Here is an 18,261-nt window from a genome sequence, read left to right as displayed (position 1 = left end):
AAAGCTCATTCTGCTAGAGTGGTTGCAACTTCCACAGCTTTCTTTCATAGAATTCCCATTGATGACAATTGTACTGCAACCAGTTGTCTATTCATATCCCATTACAGATTGAATTTGCACTCCAGGTCTCTGGCTTCTTTCGGTTCCACCAACCTCTGGAATATCCTTCCATAAGAATTCAGAGTTTTTTTTTTTAGCAGACTACTCAGTTGAGGACAGACCAGAGAGTAGAGTACAAAAGTTATGTACTTAACATAACTCTAGGTCCGTGTTTTCTTCTGTCCTCCTCAACTTTCCCTCCCTCAATCCCCCTGCCAGCTTGTCAGTATTCTTGGACTTCAGATTGACTGCACTGGACCTTCCTGGACCATTGTCTTTCTTTGTCACTGACTGTATTCTTTTTCCCTCTGCTCTTGTCTGTATGTTTTATTACCAGAGAATTTTACTGCTTTAGGTAGGCAAACGTAATCTGAGGTATTGAATTGGCAAAGGGGAATTATGGGTAGGGGATGAAGCCCAAGCCTTGGATGCAAATGTTTCACAGCTGCTAACATCCGATCTGTACAGATAAGATGACCCTTCAGTTGAGAAGGACTGAAAAAGACAACACAGATCTAGTGTTATGGCAAGTAACATTTTTTGCCGGCCTTTTCTATTCCTCTTTACTCTTTCTCAAGCACTTAAGCCAGTGAAGAACTCTGGGTATGTGGATCTTGAGGGCTGCATCTGTCTTTTCCACAGAGATGGATGCAAGTGATCATTTTGTCAGTTCCTACAATGTTGTGGTATACACAGGATGTTAATGGCAAATCTATGTTTTGTTGAAATGGAAGTTTTACGTAAGGTTTGCAAGTATACTAGTTCTAAACAGCTTCAGAAGGGGTATGGTGTGAGTCCTTGCTGATCTGGTTTCAATTATTAGACATTGTGTTGCTTTGTAGTGTGTTCTGAGTTAAGTTGATTAGCCTTGACATTTGAAGTCCATGTCACTGTCGCAAACAAAGTCCTAATTCATGGTAATGAATATGCTTCATGACTGCTGAAATTCATTTTGGGTTCCATGTGCAACTGTGTTGGAGGTGAGCTGTTGATGTCATGGTGAAAGGGTTTTGCTTACCATGAGCAAACAGTTTGTTTTATTGGGGGTTGAGGACCATTTCTTAACAGCTAAGCCAGTTCTGTATTTTCATTTTTTTCTCCTTTTAATGACTGATTCCATAATTTGTGCATATGCTGCTGCTCTTCTGTTCCTCTGCACAAAAAGGAGTGACATTGGGTTTACCAGCCTATGTGTAAGGTTAACTAATGATGAAGACAGAGGTCTCTAGGCACGTGAATGTAGATGGTTAAAGCTATGAACTGTTAATGGCAAAGGTGCAATATATTTTGTGGAACCTGTTTACTAAGTTATTTATGCAAATGTTATGCACATTGTTGTTGCTGCTCTCATTGAAGTAACACCAATAAAGTAATTGCATTAAAGTTTGATCAATTTTGCCTGTATATCTTTATCCAGATGTAGTAGGTGTTTTTGTGGGTAGGCAGATGTTCTTCGTCTTCCATTGCTGCAGTCCTGACTATTGGGTATAGTCCGCGTCCCAGTCGGCCCGAATACCAGAGTATAAGGCTGACGTCGGTCAGGGCGCATTAGACTGACGTCAGTACGTCAGGGTACTAATGCGCATGACCGACGTCATATCCTCAGTCTTTTTTGCCGCATGGTCCGATGCAGAAGCAGTTTTGCGAGTGCAGGTTGGCGTACTGAAATATTTCCGAAACCGGAGTTTCAGACCGAAACAGAGTTGGCTAAGTACCCCGTTGGGGAACATTTTGGTTTTTTCTTGCCTCAGTATTTTACCGGATGTCAGAAAAAGTGAATAACTGTATTTCTTGTGGGAAACAGATACCTCATAGGGATTATCATACCTTGTGTATACCTTGTTTAGGGCCTGAGCACGACGTTGTTGGTTGCCGCTCTTGTGCTAGGTTTAACAAACGCACTATTAAGAGGAGGTTAGACTGTGCCAGGTTAGTGTTTGGGAAGCGTTGCAATTACAAAATGCCGTCGGATGCTCCGACGCCCGCTTCCTCCAAGAAGCGCAAGGATAAAACGGTGAAGCCTAGGGTTGAGGAACCGGCAGTCCCGGACGTCGGTTCTTTGGAAGGCTCAGTGGAGCCGGAGGTTTTGCCAGGAGTTTCCATGGAGTCCCAGGCAGAAACTATACTTTTACAGGATGTGCCTTCTCAGGAGGTAGGCCAAGCTGAGGGGGCTTCTCAGGTGACTGTTCTTCCCTCTCTTCCCAAGGTAGTTAGGGCCTCTCCTTCTGTTGCCAAAACTTCTATGAGAGGTAGGCCTACTTCAGCTTCAGTGGGGGCTTCTCCTACCATTTCAGGTTCTGTACCTAAGAAACATATGCTTAAGATGGCAGAAGATTTGATTACTATGATTAGGGGTTCTATGCCCCCGCCTGATAAGAGGCCTAGGGTGGAATCTGAGTTTGAGAGTTTTGAACAGTGTTCTGAGGCTTCAGAATCTTCTGTGGAAGATTTACAGGAGTATCCCACCTATTCTGATTCTGATGTGGATGATTCCACTCCTACAGCGTCTCCACCTGAGGATTTTTCATTTTCAGAGACTTTGCATTCCATGAGGGAGCACTTTAAATGGGAAGGCCAGGATTACTCTGACTCCAGGAAAAGGCTTAGGGAGTTCTTGTTTTTACCCCAGCATAGGCCTTTAGCTATTCCTCCTGTGTTGAATGTGGTGGAGGATGTTTTTGCAGAGGCTTCCTTGAACCCTGATTCTTTGCCTCCTGCTCCTGTTAAGCCTGATAGGTATTATAGGGTGCCCGAAGCTCATAAATATTTGTTTAAGAGTCCTAGGGCGGACCCAGAAACTATTTCCCAGGGGCCTAAGGGTGTAAAAGCTTCTGTGGTTAAAAATCCTGTCCCCACTGATAAAGAGGCGAGGGCTTTGGATAGGTGGGGAAAGAAAGTGTATACTTCTTCCACTCTAGCCATGAGAGCTTTGAATTGTCAGTTTCACATGTTAAAATATCAGAATTACCTTCTTTCACAATTGAAATCTAAGGTGGATGCTTTGGCGGAAGGTATTGAGTGTAAAGAGTTGATGGATTTGGTTCATGTGTCCGAACAAGTGGGTAAGCATTCTTTGCAATGTGGCTTTGATGCTGTACAGGCCTCCTCGAGGGTGGCTGCTACCAGCTCTGTTCTTCGCAGGCATGCCTGGTTGAAGGATCAGAATTTGGCTGAGCATGTTAAAACAAGGATTTTGGATGCTCCTTTACAGTCTGATGTGTTGTTTGGTTCGCCTGTGGAAGCTGTTTTAAAGAAAATGGAGGACAAAGCTAAGTCTATGCAAACTGTTAAAGATTTTTTGCAGGTGCAGCCACCGAAGTTTAGTAGAAATTGGCCTGCTAAGGGGTGGACATATCCTGCTTATGATTCTCAGTCTAGGGGTAGGTCTAGACGTGGTAGGGGCAGGGCTCAAAGTTCTTTTAGGCCTAGAACAGGAGTTCACCTGCTCAGACTTCTGGTGAGGGCAGGGGTCAGTCCTTTCGTAAACAGACCCAATGACCTGTTTCTTCAGCTGCCAGCAGATTCACGGCTGGCAGCTCCTTTGGGGGGAAGACTGTCTCTTTTCAAAGAAAATTGGGATTTAATTACTCAAGACAAATGGGTGTTGGATATCATTCACCATGGTTACAGATTTTATTTCCATACAATGCCCCCTTTCAAAGGCATGCCAGACGTTCCTCCTCTACAAAGAAAAGAGGCTCACAAGCAAGTTTTACAGTTACTTCAAATAGGGGCCATTCAGCCAGTCCCTGTGTCAGAGAGGGGCCTAGGATTTTATTCTTGCCTGTTCCTTGTACCAAAGAAGGGGAACACGTGGAGACCAATTTTGGATTTATCTCTCCTCAACACGTTTTTGGACATTCCCAAGTTCAAGATGTTGACGTTACAACAGCTTTTACCTCTGCTGGGCAAAGATCACTGGATGGTAACTTTGGATCTCAAGGAAGCTTACCTTCATGTGCCTATAAGGCTAAGTTGCAGAAAGTATCTGCGGTTTCGAGCTGGAAATTCTCATTATCAGTTCTCTGCATTGCCCTTTGGCTTATCTACTGCCCAGAGTATTCACAAAGGTTCTGGCTCCAGTGATAGCTTACTTCAGGCTTCAAGGAATTCAAATCTATCCTTACTTGGACGACTGCCTGATTCTGGCTCAAGAAAAGGAAGACCTTCTACAGCATCTGGAATATGTTATAGCAGTGCTAAGATGCCTAGGGTATTCTGTGAACGAAATAAAGTCCAGTCTAGTACCCTCGCAAGACATGTGCTTTCTGGGTGTAAGACTGAATACAGCAGCCCAGATGGCCTTTTTAACCCCGGACAAACAAAAGAGTCTGTCACTTTACTTCCATCAACTATCTCATCAGTCCGTGCTGACTGCAAGGACAGTCCTTCAAGCATTAGGGTTCATGGCATCTTGTATTCTAGTGCTTCCCAATGCCAAACTGCATATGAGGAAGCTACAATGGTATCTCAAAAATGTATGGACACAGCACTGCCAGGATTTGGACACTGTCATTCAAATAATACCTTGCATTCAAAAGGAATTTTTGTGGTGGGCTCAGGAATGTCACCTAAACAAGGGACTCTCTGTGACCCGGCCAGAGGCAAGTCAGATTCTAACGACAGATGCCTCGGACATTGCTTGGGAGCTCATCTAAATGGAAAGTGGATACAAGACAAGTGGCCTGCCAGACTACAGCATCTACATATCAACATGAAGGAGATGTTAGCAGTCCAGTTTGCATTAATGGCTTTCAAGGAGTTACTTCTTCCAGGGCAGGTGTTGATTCTAACAGACAACACAACTGTCATGTGGTACATCAACAAGCAAGGGGAACACATTCTTATCCACTATGCAGGCAAGCAATGATTTTATGGGAGACTGCTGAGCTTGCAACTAACTCTTCAGGCAAGGTTTCTGCCAGGAGCACAGAACTCCTTAGCAGATGTGTTAAGCAGACAAATCATGGATCCCCACGAGTGGAAACTGGATCTTCATGTATTTCAGAAACTGACAGTGTCATGGGGAACTCCAGACATAGATCTGTTCGCTTCTCCACTAAACCACCAGCTGCCAAAGTATTGCACAAAGGGGTTTCATCACACAGCTTGGAAAGTGGATGCTCTGTCTTTCAGTTGGAAAAACCTTCATGTGTATGCCTTTCCACCTCTACCGCTTCTTCCAAGGGTACTGTTAAAGGTCAGACAAGACAGGCCAAGGATGATTTTGATAGCTCCAGATTGGCCTCGGCAACACTGGTACCCACTTCTACGGAGTCTGGTAAAGAAGCCTCCATGGCCTTTACCTCTGATTCCTCATCTGTTATCTCAGAAGGACGGTCATCTGCTCAATGTCAAGCTTCAATCTCTTCATCTCACAGCCTGGCATATTCTGTGTTGAAACACAGCAGGTCTCAGCTTCCTCAACAAGTTTTAAATGTGATTATGGAAGCTAGAAGGCCTAGTACTAGGAGAGTGTAAGCAGAAAAATGGAAGAGATTTTTATTTTGGAGTACAGCAAAGAATTTGGAGATTTCAGAGCCTAATGTGAGTGTGGCTCTTCTATATCTTACTGAATTACTGGACAAAGGTTTGTCCTTCTCTTCCATAAAGATTCATGCTGCAGCAATTTCAGCTCACTATGATTGTGACCCACCTTTGTTTTCGCATCCTTTGTTCAAGCAGTTTCTTAGAGGGGCAAAGAATATAAGACCCCACGTAGAGCTCCTACTCCTGCTTGGGATCTCAATTTTGTGTTGGAAAAACTTACTCTACAACCTTTTGAGCCTGCAGCTACTGCTGAATTGAAATATTTGTCATGGAAGACTGCTTTTCTGTTGGCTATTACTTCTGCAAGAAGGGTGTCTGAGTTGCAGGCCCTTATGGCAGTAGAGCCTTTTTTGCTTTTCCACAAGGACAGGGTATCATTACGTACTAATCCTTCCTTTATGCCTAAGGTGGTTTCTAGTGTGGCTTTAAACCAAACTATTCATTTGCCTACGTTTTTTGCAGATCCTCAAAATAAAGGGGAAAAGATTTTGCACACTTTAGATGTACACAGGCAATTGCGTTATTATTTGAGCAGGACTAAGAATTTTAGGCAGTCTCAGCAGTTACTTGTTTCTTTTGCTTTGAGTTCACAGGGCAAGCCTGTGTCAAAACAAACTATTTCTAGGTGGATTGGCTTTTGCATTGCATTTTGTTATTCCCATCATGGCAAGGAGATTCCAGCTGGGATTAGGCCTCATTCCACTAGGGCTACTGCCACTTCAACAGCATTTCTAAGGGGGGTGGCAACTAAGGATATTCTGGAAGCAGCTACTTGGAGTTCAGTGCATACTTTCTCTAGGCATTATCACCTGCCTATATACTCTAAGACTAGGGCTGGTTTTGCCACAGCTGTTTTACAAGGCATGTTGTCAGCTCCTGCTACTTTATAATTTGCCAGCCTCCCTTACCTCTGCTTTGGGATTCTACCCAATAGTCAGGACTGCAGCAATGGAAGACGAAGAACATAGTACAGTTTTGTACCTACCATAAATGTAGATGTTCGAGGATTCCATTGCTGCAGTCCAATTTACCCTCCCTCCTTCCCCTCTGTGTTAGGGGTGGTTGTGTAGGTGAGTTTACATGCTTATATTTTATATATATATATATGTATATATATTGTTGTATATATTATACATGTTTTTGGTGCAGGTTGTTTTGGGACTTGTCTTTTTGGGTCTTCTGACATCTGGGGCAAGAAAAGACTGAGGATATGACGTCGGTCATGCGCATTAGTACCCTGACGTACTGACGTCAGTCTAATGCGCCCTGACCGACGTCAGCCTTATACTCTGGTATTCGGGCCGACTGGGACGCGGACTATACCCAATAGTCAGGACTGCAGCAATGGAATCCTCGAACATCTACATTTATGGTAGGTACAAAACTGTACTTTGCTCACAAGAGGATCTTCCTTTCCATTGCGAACTATACTTTGGTATTAAGCTGGTACACTGCATTTACCATTAATTCTATTTGAAAGGAAGTGCCAGCACACTCCCTTTACAGCCAAAATTAAAATAAAATGTTGCTTGTAGGGGCAAAATGTAAATCTCTTCCTGATTAGCTTTTCTGCATAAGTGCATTTTAAAAAAATATATCCGCCCTCAGTATTACACCTTTGTCATATAGACCTAAATCTGATTCTGCCATTCTCCAATTCTAAACTGTGCATCTTGAATAAGTCACTTAACCAGACAGTGCCCTAGTAGTGCATGCAGTACTATTGGTAAACTAAAAAAATAACGTTCACTCAGCCTAGCAAATCAGATGTTCTTCATCTCACATTGCTGCAGTCCTTACACTTGGGTAGTCCGCTGTCCTCGGTCGGCCCGAATATCAAAGTATTAGGCTGACGTCGGTCAAGGCGCTTAAGACTGACATCAGGACGTCAGGGTACAAATGCGCATGACCGACATCATATCCTCAGTCTTTTTTGCCGCATGGTCCGATGCAGAAGCAGCGTTGCAAGTGCCGTTCGGCATTCTGAAATTTTTCGAATTCGGAGTTTCAGACCGAGTCAAAGTTGGCTAAGTACCCCGTTGGGGAATATTTTAGTTTTTTCTTGCCTCAGTGGTTTACCGGATGTCAGAAAAAGTGAATAACTGTATTTCTTGTGGGAAGCAGATACCGCATAGGGATTATCATACTTTGTGTATTCCTTGTTTGGGGCCTGAGCACGACGTTGTTGTGTGTCGCTTTTGTGCTAGGTTCAATAAGCGCACTATTAAGCGAAGGTTAGATTGTGCCAGGTTGGTCTTCGGGAAGCGGTGCAATTATACTATGCCGTCGGATGCTCCGGCGCCCGCTTCTTCGAAGAAGCGCAAAGACAAAGCAGCTAAACCCAGGCAAGAAGAGTCGTCCGTACCGGACGCCGGTTCTTTAGAGGCGTCAGTGGTTCCGCCGGAGGCTTCTCTGGAGTCCCAGGGGGAGACTTTGATATTGCAGGATGTGGCCTCTCAGGAGGCAGGTCAGGCTGAAGGGGCTTCTCAGGTTACTGTTCTCCCCTCCCTTCCTAGGGTGGTTAGGCCCTCTCCTTCTGTTTCCAAGGCTTCTCCCAGAGGCAGACCAGGTTTAGCTTCTGTTGGTGTCACTCCTAGTTCAACAGGATCTGTGCCCAAGAAGCACATGCTTAAAATGGCAGAAGATTTAATTACTTTGATTAGAGGATCTTTGCCCCCTCCTGATAAGAGGCCTAGGGTGGAACCAGAGTTGGGGAGTTTTGAGCAGGCTTCGGATGTTTCAGAGTCTTCGGCTGAAGACTTGCAGGAGTACTCTCCTTATTCTGATTCTGATGCAGATGATTCGACTCCTCCTGCTTCTCCTCCAGAGGATTTTTCTTTTTCAGAGACTCTTCATTCCATGAGGGAACATTTTAAGTGGGAAGGTCAGAACTTCTCTGATTCCAGGAAAAGGCTTAGGGAATTTTTGCTTTTACCCCAGCATAGGCCCTTGGCTATACCACCTGTTCTGGATGTTGTGGAAGATGTGTTTGCAGAGGCTTCACTTAATCCTGATTCTTTGCCTCCTGCTCCTGTTAAACCGGATAGGTATTACAGGGTGCCTGAGGCTCATAAATATCTTTATAAGAGTCCTAGGGCGGACCCAGAAACTGTTAGTCAGGGACCTAAGGGTGTCAAGGCCTCTGTTGTAAAAAATCCGGTTCCTCCAGATAAAGAGGCCAGAGCTTTGGATAGATGGGGAAAGAAAGTCTATACTTCTTCCACCTTAGCTATGAGGGCTTTGAATTGCCAGTTTCACATGTTGAAATATCAAAACTATCTTCTTTCTCAATTGAAGTCTAAGGTAGATGCTCTGGCGGAAGGCATTGAGTGTAAAGAATTACAAGATTTGGTGCATGTCTCGAAACAGGTGGGTAAGCATTCTTTGCAATGTGGTTTTGATGCTGTACAGGCCTCGTCTAGGGTGGCTGCCACTGGTTCAGTTCTTCGCAGGCACGCCTGGCTGAGGGATCAGAATTTATCTGACCATGTTAAGACAAGGATTTTGGATGCTCCTTTACAGTCTGATGTGTTGTTTGGTTCACCTGTGGAGTCAGTCTTGAAGAAAATGGAAGACAAGGCTAAGTCTATGCAGGCTGTTAAAGATTTTTTGCAAGTTCAGCCTCCGAAGTTTAGTAGGAATTGGCCTGCTAAGGGGTGGACGTATCCTTCTTATGATTCTCAGTCTAGGGGTAGATCTAGACGTGGTAGGGGCAGAGCTCAAAGTTCCTTCAGGCCTAGAACGGGGAGTTCACCTGCACAGTCTTCGGGTGAGGGCAGGGGCCAGTCCTTTCGTAAACAGGCCCAATGACCTACCTTTTCAGCTGCCAGATCCTTCTTGCCTGGCAGCACCTTTGGGAGGAAGGTTGGCACTCTTCAAGGAAAATTGGAGTTTGATTACTCAAGACAGATGGGTATTGGATATCATACACCAAGGTTACAAGTTTTATTTCCATACCTTGCCTCCTTTCAAAGGCATGCCAGACGTTCCTCCTCAGCAAAGACTAAAGGCTCACAAACAAATTTCTCTGCTACTTCAAATAGGGGCCATACAACCGGTCCCTCTACCAGAAGTGGGCCTAGGATTTTATTCTCGCCTGTTCCTAGTACCAAAGAAGGGGAACACGTGGAGACCAATTTTGGATTTATCTATCCTCAACACATATCTGGACATTCCCAAGTTCAAAATGTTGACGTTACAACAGCTTTTGCCTCTGCTGGGCAAAGATCACTGGATGGTGACTCTGGATCTCAAGGAGGCTTACCTTCATGTTCCTATCAGGCTCAGTTGCAGGAAGTATCTGCGTTTTCGGGCTGGGACTTCTCATTATCAGTTCTCTGCATTGCCCTTTGGCTTATCTACTGCGCCCAGAGTGTTCACGAAAGTTCTGGCTCCAGTGATAGCTTTCTTCAGGCTAAGAGGAATACAGATCTATCCTTATTTGGACGATTGCCTGATTCTGGCCCAAGAAAAGGACGAACTTCTTCATCATTTACAGTATATGATAGCAGTGCTAAGATGCCTGGGGTATTCTGTGAACGAAATAAAGTCCAGTCTAGTACCCTCTCAGGACATGTGCTTTCTGGGTGTGAGACTGAATACAGCATCCCAGATGGCCTTTTTGACCCCGGACAAACAAAAGAATCTCTTTACTTCCATCAATTGTCTCATCAGTCCAGGCTGACTGCAAGGACAGTCCTTCAAGCCTTGGGGTTCATGGCATCTTGTATTCTGGTGCTTCCCAATGCCAAACTGCATATGAGGAAGCTACAATGGTATCTCAAAAATGTATGGACACAGCACTGCCAAGATATGGACACTGTCATTCAGATAATACCTTGCATTCAAAAGGAGTTTTTGTGGTGGGCTCAGGAATGTCACCTAAACAAGGGACTCTCTGTGACCCGACCAGAGGCGAGTCAGATTCTAACGACAGATGCCTCAGACAAAGCTTGGGGAGCTCATCTAAATGGAAAGTGGGTACAAGACACGTGGCCTGCCAGACTTCAACATCTACATATCAACTTGAAGGAGATGTTAGCAGTCCAATTTGCATTAATAGCTTTCAAGGATTTACTTCTTCCAGGGCAGGTGTTGGTTCTGACAGACAACACAACTGTCATGTGGTACATCAACAAGCAAGGGGGAACGCATTCTTATCCTCTATGCAGACAAGCAATGATTTTGTGGGAGACTGCTCTCAGTTTACAGCTGAATCTTCAGGCAAGGTTTCTGCCGGGAGCACAGAACTCCTTAGCAGATGTGTTGAGCAGACAAATTATGGATCCCCACGAGTGGAAAATGGATCCTCATGTATTTCAGAAATTGACAGTGTTATGGGGAACTCCAGACATAGATCTGTTCGCTTCTCCACTAAACTACCAGCTGCCAAAGTTTTGCACAAAAAGGTTTCATCCCACAGCTTGGAAAGTGGATGCTCTTTCATTCAATTGGAGCAATCTTCATGTGTATGCCTTTCCTCCTCTGCCTCTCCTCCCAAAGGTACTCCTGAAGGTCAGACGGGACGAGCCATAGATGATTTTAATAGCTCCAGATTGGCCTCGACAGCACTGGTACCCATTACTGAGAAGTCTGGTACGGGAGCCTCCATGGCCTTTGCCTTCGATTCCACACCTGCTGTCTCAGGAGAACAGTCATTTACTCAATGTCAAACTTCACTCTCTTCATCTAACAGCCTGGCATATTCTGTTTTAAACCCTGGAGGGTCTCGGCTTCCACAGCAAGTTTTGAATGTTATTTTGGAGGCCAGAAGGCCTAGTACAAGGAAAGTGTACGCAGATAAATGGAAGAGATTTTTATTTTGGAGTGCAGCAAAGGAATTTGATGTTTCTCAGCCTAATTTAAGTGTGGCTCTTCAATATCTTACTGAGTTACTGGACAAAGGTTTGTCCTTCTCTTCTATTAAGGTTCATGCTGCAGCAATTTCTGCTCACTATGACTGTGACCCACCATTGTTTTCTCATCCTTTGTTTAAGCAATTCCTTAGAGGGGCAAAGAATATAAGACCCCACGTAGAGCTCCTACTCCTGCTTGGGATCTCAATTTTGTGTTGGAGAAACTCACTCTACAACCTTTTGAGCCTGCAGCTACTGCAGAGTTGAAATATTTATCATGGAAGACTGCTTTTTTGTTGGCCATTACCTCTGCGAGAAGGGTTTCTGAATTACAGGCCCTTATGGCGGTTGAGCCTTTCTTAATTTTCCATAAGGATAGGGTATCTTTGCGTACTAATCCTTCCTTTATGCCTAAAGTGGTTTCTAGTGTGGCTTTAAACCAAACTATTCATTTGCCTACTTTTTATGCAAACCCCAAAATAAAGGGAAAAGATTTTGCACACTTTGGATATACACAGGCAGTTGCGATATTATTTGAGCAGAACTAAAGGATTCAGGCAGTCTCAGCAGTTATTTGTTTCTTTTGCTTTGGGTTCTCAGGGCAAGCCTGTGTCAAAACAAACTATTTCTAAGTGGATTGGGTTTTGTATTGCTTTCTGTTGTTCCCATCATGGTAAGGAGATTCCAGCTGGGATTAGGCCTCATTCCACTAGGGCTACTGCCACTTCTACAGCTTTAAGGGGGGTGGCAACTAAAGATATTTTGGAGGCAGCTACTTGGAGTTCAGTGCATACTTTCTCTAAGCATTACCACCTTCCACTTTACTCTAAATCTAGGGCTGGTTTTGCCACTGCAATTTTACAGGGCATTTTGGCTGCTCCTACTGCTTTATAGATTTGCCATCCTCCCTTACCTCTGCTTTGGGATTCTACCCAAGTGTAAGGACTGCAGCAATGTGAGATGAAGAACATAGTACAGTTTTGTACCTACCATAAATGTAGATGTTCGAAGATCCACATTGCTGCAGTCCAATACCCTCCCTCCTTCCCCTCTGTAGTTAGAGGCGGTTGTGTGGTTTGGGTTGTGAATATTGTGGTTATTGTATATATTGTACATATGATTAGTGCAGGGGTGGTTGGTTGTTTTTTGTTTTTGACCTTTCTTTTTAGGGTCTTCTGACATCTGGGGCAAGAAAAGACTGAGGATATGACGTCGGTCATGCGCATTTGTACCCTGACGTCCTGATGTCAGTCTTAAGCGCCTTGACCGACGTCAGCCTAATACTTTGATATTCGGGCCGACCGAGGACAGCGGACTACCCAAGTGTAAGGACTGCAGCAATGTGGATCTTCGAACATCTACATTTATGGTAGGTACAAAACTGTACTTTTTAACTTTAGTTACATGAGCCCAACTTGAAAATGTAGGTTTTATTGCAGCACTGCATATAATTTAATTAGTCTTATTTCCATCTTCCTGTAGGGATATTGACTGTAATTTGACCGTTAATGATTTTAAAGTTAAACATGGACATTAAAAAAAAAACACTCCTGTGTTAGGATTGCGCACTGTCATTAAAGCACACATCTACCATATAGGAACCATGAGAAGAAAATGAATAAAGCATTAGATGGAAGTTTACTTGCTCTTTGTTGTATTTTTATAATTTATACAGGGTTTCATTCTGCCATCCCATTAACTATATAAATGAAAATTACCTTCTCTTGTTAAATGTAGCTTTAGGTCCACAGCATGACTTGTGGATTTACATTGTGCCATGTTAAACAGTTGCTTAGAAGTATTTACCTTAGTATTTTTTTATTTTACAGAATGCTGTAATAGTGGCCTTGTCTTCAAAATCCTGGGATGTAGAGACTGCAACAGAAGTTCTCCTGAGTAACTGAAATTTCAAACAAAGCTGTTTTCACAGTATAGCTTGCCTTCTCTTCAAGCACCATCATCCTTGTTCTTTCTAGGATGCTAGATTTTTTCTTTTTAAAAAGGCACTCGTACTTAATGCTGTCTAGGCAGTACTGAAGACTAAAACTGATGTGTAAATAAAGCCAATTAAAAGTCTGTGTAAATCTAAAAGTGAAGAATACATTTTTTCTTTACTGAAAAACAATTAAGAAATGAAACTCTCCAACTTCAGGCTCGTGCAACACGACAAGCGCTAACAAGAGTCATCATCAGGATTTTGTTTCTGAACCACCAAGGCTGTCAAAATAGTGTCATGGCTGTATTGCAAGTGGTTTCATCTGTCTCTTTCTGACTTGATTGACTGCTGCGGTTGACTTCAATTTTGTATGTTTTTATTTTTGCACCCCTTCTTTACATATCCATATTGCATCCTCATTTAAGGCTTTAATTTTTATGTTAGAGACATGCATAGTTTTATTGTGGTTGTTTCATAATTCATCTTTTAATTACTGATTCTTCAAGGCCCACACAATTCATGATTTTTATAATGTGCATGTTTGCATCACTTCAGATTTACAAATATTTGTGGTTAACAATCATGGAGTTCTTCCATCTTGAGTCATAATCTTGATAAAAAAATCTGATTAGTCTTTTGAGGTCAAGGTGTGATGGATCCCATTAAAAAATGTCTGCCATTCTGATTATTTTTGTTAATTTATTGTGGGGAGGTGGCATGCCAGTGTTCAAGAAGTTTTGAGATTGCACTGTGATTTGAGTTAATATTGCTCTGTTAATATAGCATCTTTCTATTTTTCAGGGGGGGGGGTTGCCAACCTCTGAAATATTACCTTCCCATTTATTTAACCTGTCCTGTACCCATTTTTAATGAAACACTTGATAATTGCATGGCAGTAAGTGAAACGTGTTCTAAAAATTGTGCTTTAAAGTCAAGTTTCTGATTTCATTAGAACTGCAAAATGAGTGTAGGATTGGTTCATCAGACGTTTCAGTTTTTTATTGTTGCTTACATTTTTAACTCGCTCATATCCAAATGCTGTGGTTTATTTCCTTTGCTGTATGTGTATTATGCTCAATGAAGTAGAGAAGTGTTTTAAAATCAGTAGACTTCATGACTGAATTTGACAGTCCAGATGTTGACTCTATGGCAAGCCTGTAGTCTGTTTTTATTGTAATACAGTATCATACCTTATTTCCCTAGGTGAAAGCCCTCGTTAATTAACAAAAAAAGTTACACACACACATGTCCAAGCACATTTAGAGAATTTGAGCTGGACACAATGCCTTTACCCAACTTTTTTGTGTAGCTTTTTATTTTTTTATTTTGCACAGCAGGTGATGCAGGCTTGAATAAGTTGCATGCATTGTCATAAAAATTGTAAATTCCTGTAATTATGAATTTAGACTTATGATGTCATCACATTTCCATTCACATCATAAGAATTATTCAGTAGTATTGGTTTGGAAACGGGTGATTAAGCTAGCAAACCAATATTCATAATAAGTAATTGTTGTGGTCCAGTTTGTTTTTTTGCAACCCAGCTGGTTTGGAACTTATTTAAAATGGACTGCGTTGTTTTCCAAATACTTCATCAGCTTTACCATTTCAGTGTCTCAAGTTTGTTAAAAAGAAAACATACTCTTACTTCTCTAGGTTATACTGAAAGGAACTATTTCCTGCCATCTGTATATTTTGTATATTACATTAAACTGTAGTTAAATATTGCAGGTGAAGCTTTCTGACAGTTATTTTGTCATACAATGAAAATTGGTTTATTTACAAGGCAGTGTGTACTGGTTACTTTTTAGACATCTGATGTATGCTTTTATTTATTTATTTATTTTTACCTTTACATCAAGTATGAGGTTTAATAGGTGTTAAAACAGAGTCTGCACGTCTTTAATTGCTACTGCATTCATGGAGCATCAGACTTTATGCACAGCCCCTGCCATTTGTACTGGGACCAGTATTTTTTCTGGTGTTCCTGCAAGTAGAAGATAAAAGCAAGTAAACTGCATTGAAAAATTGTATGCAGTGAAGCACACTGGCTACAATGCAGCCTTTGTTTTTGAAAAATGTTGGTATGCAAACAGGTTTTTGTCCACTGTATTTCACTTTTATGTTGTATGTTTTTCAGACAAAAACATGAGAAGCAAGGATTAAGTAGGTCTTGCATGTAGATGGGATTTAGAAGTTAAGTTGGAATATGTTTTTTTTTCTACAAATTGCTCTCTTTCTCTCCCCTTCCTTTTCATCTGGTCAGCTGTTCCAGTGCTCCCGTATCCTTGCTAGGTCGGATAGCACTCCATTCTACTCCTGGTCCAGTTCCTGCAAATTTCGCCAGGGCCATCAAGGATCCTAAGGATATCATGGGAGGTCATGCTGTTAATCAACCATCTGAGTTTTTTTGGTTTTTTTTTATAGTCCACCCCTTGTTATGCCCCTTCACTTCAGACCTTGTGTTATGCCTGATGGGCAGGCATGTAGTAGAGATGTGAGGTGCATTGCTGCACTTCCACTGCAGCTCAGCCAAGTCTACACCCTATTCCCCTGTTAAGGACATGCAGTCTCCAGCCTACACCACCAAGAACAGGTCCATCCACCCTGGGATGGTAATGCCCATCCCTTCCTCCTGCTCCTTCAGCCACCTCAGCCACTAATTACACCCAGGTCACCTAGGCCAGAGTCAGAGCTTTATTCCTCTACACCACCAGAGAGGCTTTTACTCCAAATATTGAAGCAAATTCCATCTCCACGTTAAGTGATCCATTTCCTTCATGTTCCAGTAGCTCAAGCATTGACCTCTGTTTTTAAAGCTGTCTACTGTTTACAGAAAAAAAAAACACCTGCTGCAGCTTTTCAATAGGACTACTGTATTTTGTGTGGAAAAAGACTCTGTTACTATTGAATGTTGACTGACATTTTTGAATATGACCATTTGTGGATGACCCTATTGTGTAGGCACCTATCCTTTTTACATTTAGCTTTGTCTGTATCAGTAGCTCAACCAATAGTAAATTTGACTTTATGCCAGGTAATGTGGTTGTGGATTGTAGTCCCACACCAGTTTCTTGAATTAATTTTTCCTATGCTCTGTATTGCAGTCCTGAGGTGTCATCCCTCTTAGAAGACATTAAACTTAAGTCCCAGTTAATGATAGATCATATGGATGTAAAAGTTCACATTCACATGGCACTTGCCAAAGAAAGATTACAGGTTCTTTGTTTACATGTTTATATTTTGCTTTGATATGTGTTTACACATCCTTAACATCACTTTTCTTTTTTCAAACTTTTAAATTGCTTACAGTGAACTTTTTTTGTTCCCCAGACCCCATTCTTATTCCTGTCCAGACTGAGATCACTGTTGCAGCGTTCCAAGTAAATGGGTTGTCCATTTGACATGTGACCCTCTGCTCACAAGCATGGGTATATAGGTGGATGTTTGCACATAATTCCTCAGACTGTCTCGCTGCCAGCACAAACGCATGTCATGGATCTGTTGGACTGACAGTGGTTTGGTTGTTGGTACCACTGCTTCCTAAAAAAACAGAAAAGTTCCCTGTTGGGGTGCCTTTCTTTACTTACCTAAATTGTTTTGCTGTGTCTGGATTGCATGTCACTAGGAAGGGGTAAGTGCAAGTGCAGTAGGCAAATCCCGTAGAAAAGATCTTAATACCCCAGTCTCTGTTCTGCCTCATCGCGGAACACTGTTACAAGTCCTGTTCCATTTGCCAGTCCTTTGTGCCAAAACCTTTACAATCTCATCTGTCTTTGCTCAACACTTTCTTGGCAACTCAACATCTGAAATGTTTGGTCCATTCCAAGGTGGCGGACCCTGCTTCTCCAGGCATATCTCCACACCCCCCCCCATGAAAAGCTCAAAAGGCGTAGGTTGGATAGTCTATCCACTCTGATTCCAGCTAAGGTTCCAGAACCCGTGGTATGTCTGCCACCTCCAATGCTCTCTACTGCAAACCAGTCAGTGGCCAGTATGACGTAGGACCACTTACAACATAAAAAAAGCACTCCTACATTGAAAGAGGGAACTGCAAATCATAATTTCAGAGGGACCAGAAGGTATCTCATGGATTCTATTTAGGGAAGCGATCCCCAGTAAAGTTAGTGAAGGCACATCAGGGATGTGAACCACCCTACTTAGTTCAGGCAAAACGAAATGACAGAAATTTAAGCATGTTGCTTCTCTTCCCCATGTAGGGAGAACTAAACCAAAAAGTAAAAAGGTCACACAGACAAACCAATTAGTAAAAACTACAATAAAAACCTAACCAAGCTAGAGTTTTTACTTTGTGATACTTTAAACATCTTGCAGTAGAGGTCCATGGGATATATACAAAGGACCCCGTAAGGACATGGGTGTTTCAGCTATATGGCTTCTGAACATCCATGACATTTTACATTTCCTTTGTAAGTCTTTAAGGGCGGAATCATGAGTTTGACTTTGTTGGCCTGATTCTGTTGAAGAAGCTTAATTTAGAGAGACAGTTTGTAAACATAATGAAAAATTTTGAGTGGGAGTCTAGATAGATTATGGAGGTCCAGAAAAGGTATTGCAGCATCTTGGAAATGTTAACCCCTACCCCTGCTCCTGTCCCTCCAGTTCTGGAGGCCTTTGCGGATGCTTTCCAGTCTTTCTCTGCTACCCCTGATTCACAGCCTCCTGCTTCCAAAAGGCCAGATAGATTTTACAAATTTACAGATTAAGTTCTTGTATAAGAATCCTGTGGCAAACCCTTTTGCAGTTAATCTCTTCAGCGAAACCTTCTAAACCTCTCTCCCATGCCAATGCCCTTCCTTC

General features: G+C 42.5%; 1 protein-coding gene across 1 annotated transcript in view; it reads left to right on the top strand.

Moving 5' to 3' along the window:
- The window catches only part of UBE2K (ubiquitin conjugating enzyme E2 K), a 1,186,450-nt gene extending 1,171,282 nt beyond the window's left edge, over positions 1-15,168 (top strand). The window contains exon 7 of the mRNA XM_044062933.1: positions 13,334-15,168. Coding sequence (XP_043918868.1) covers positions 13,334-13,408 — 75 coding nt within the window. The 3' untranslated portion in view covers positions 13,409-15,168. The remainder of the gene's footprint in view (positions 1-13,333) is intronic.
- Positions 15,169-18,261: the final 3,093 nt, after the last annotated feature.

The sequence above is a fragment of the Protopterus annectens genome, chromosome 2.part1, assembly GCF_019279795.1.
Source record: "Protopterus annectens isolate FY-2018-M chromosome 2.part1, PAN1.0, whole genome shotgun sequence".
Lineage (NCBI taxonomy): Eukaryota > Metazoa > Chordata > Ceratodontiformes > Protopteridae > Protopterus > Protopterus annectens.
Note: the sequence above shows the minus strand (reverse complement) of the source record. Positions and strands in the feature narration are given on the sequence as shown.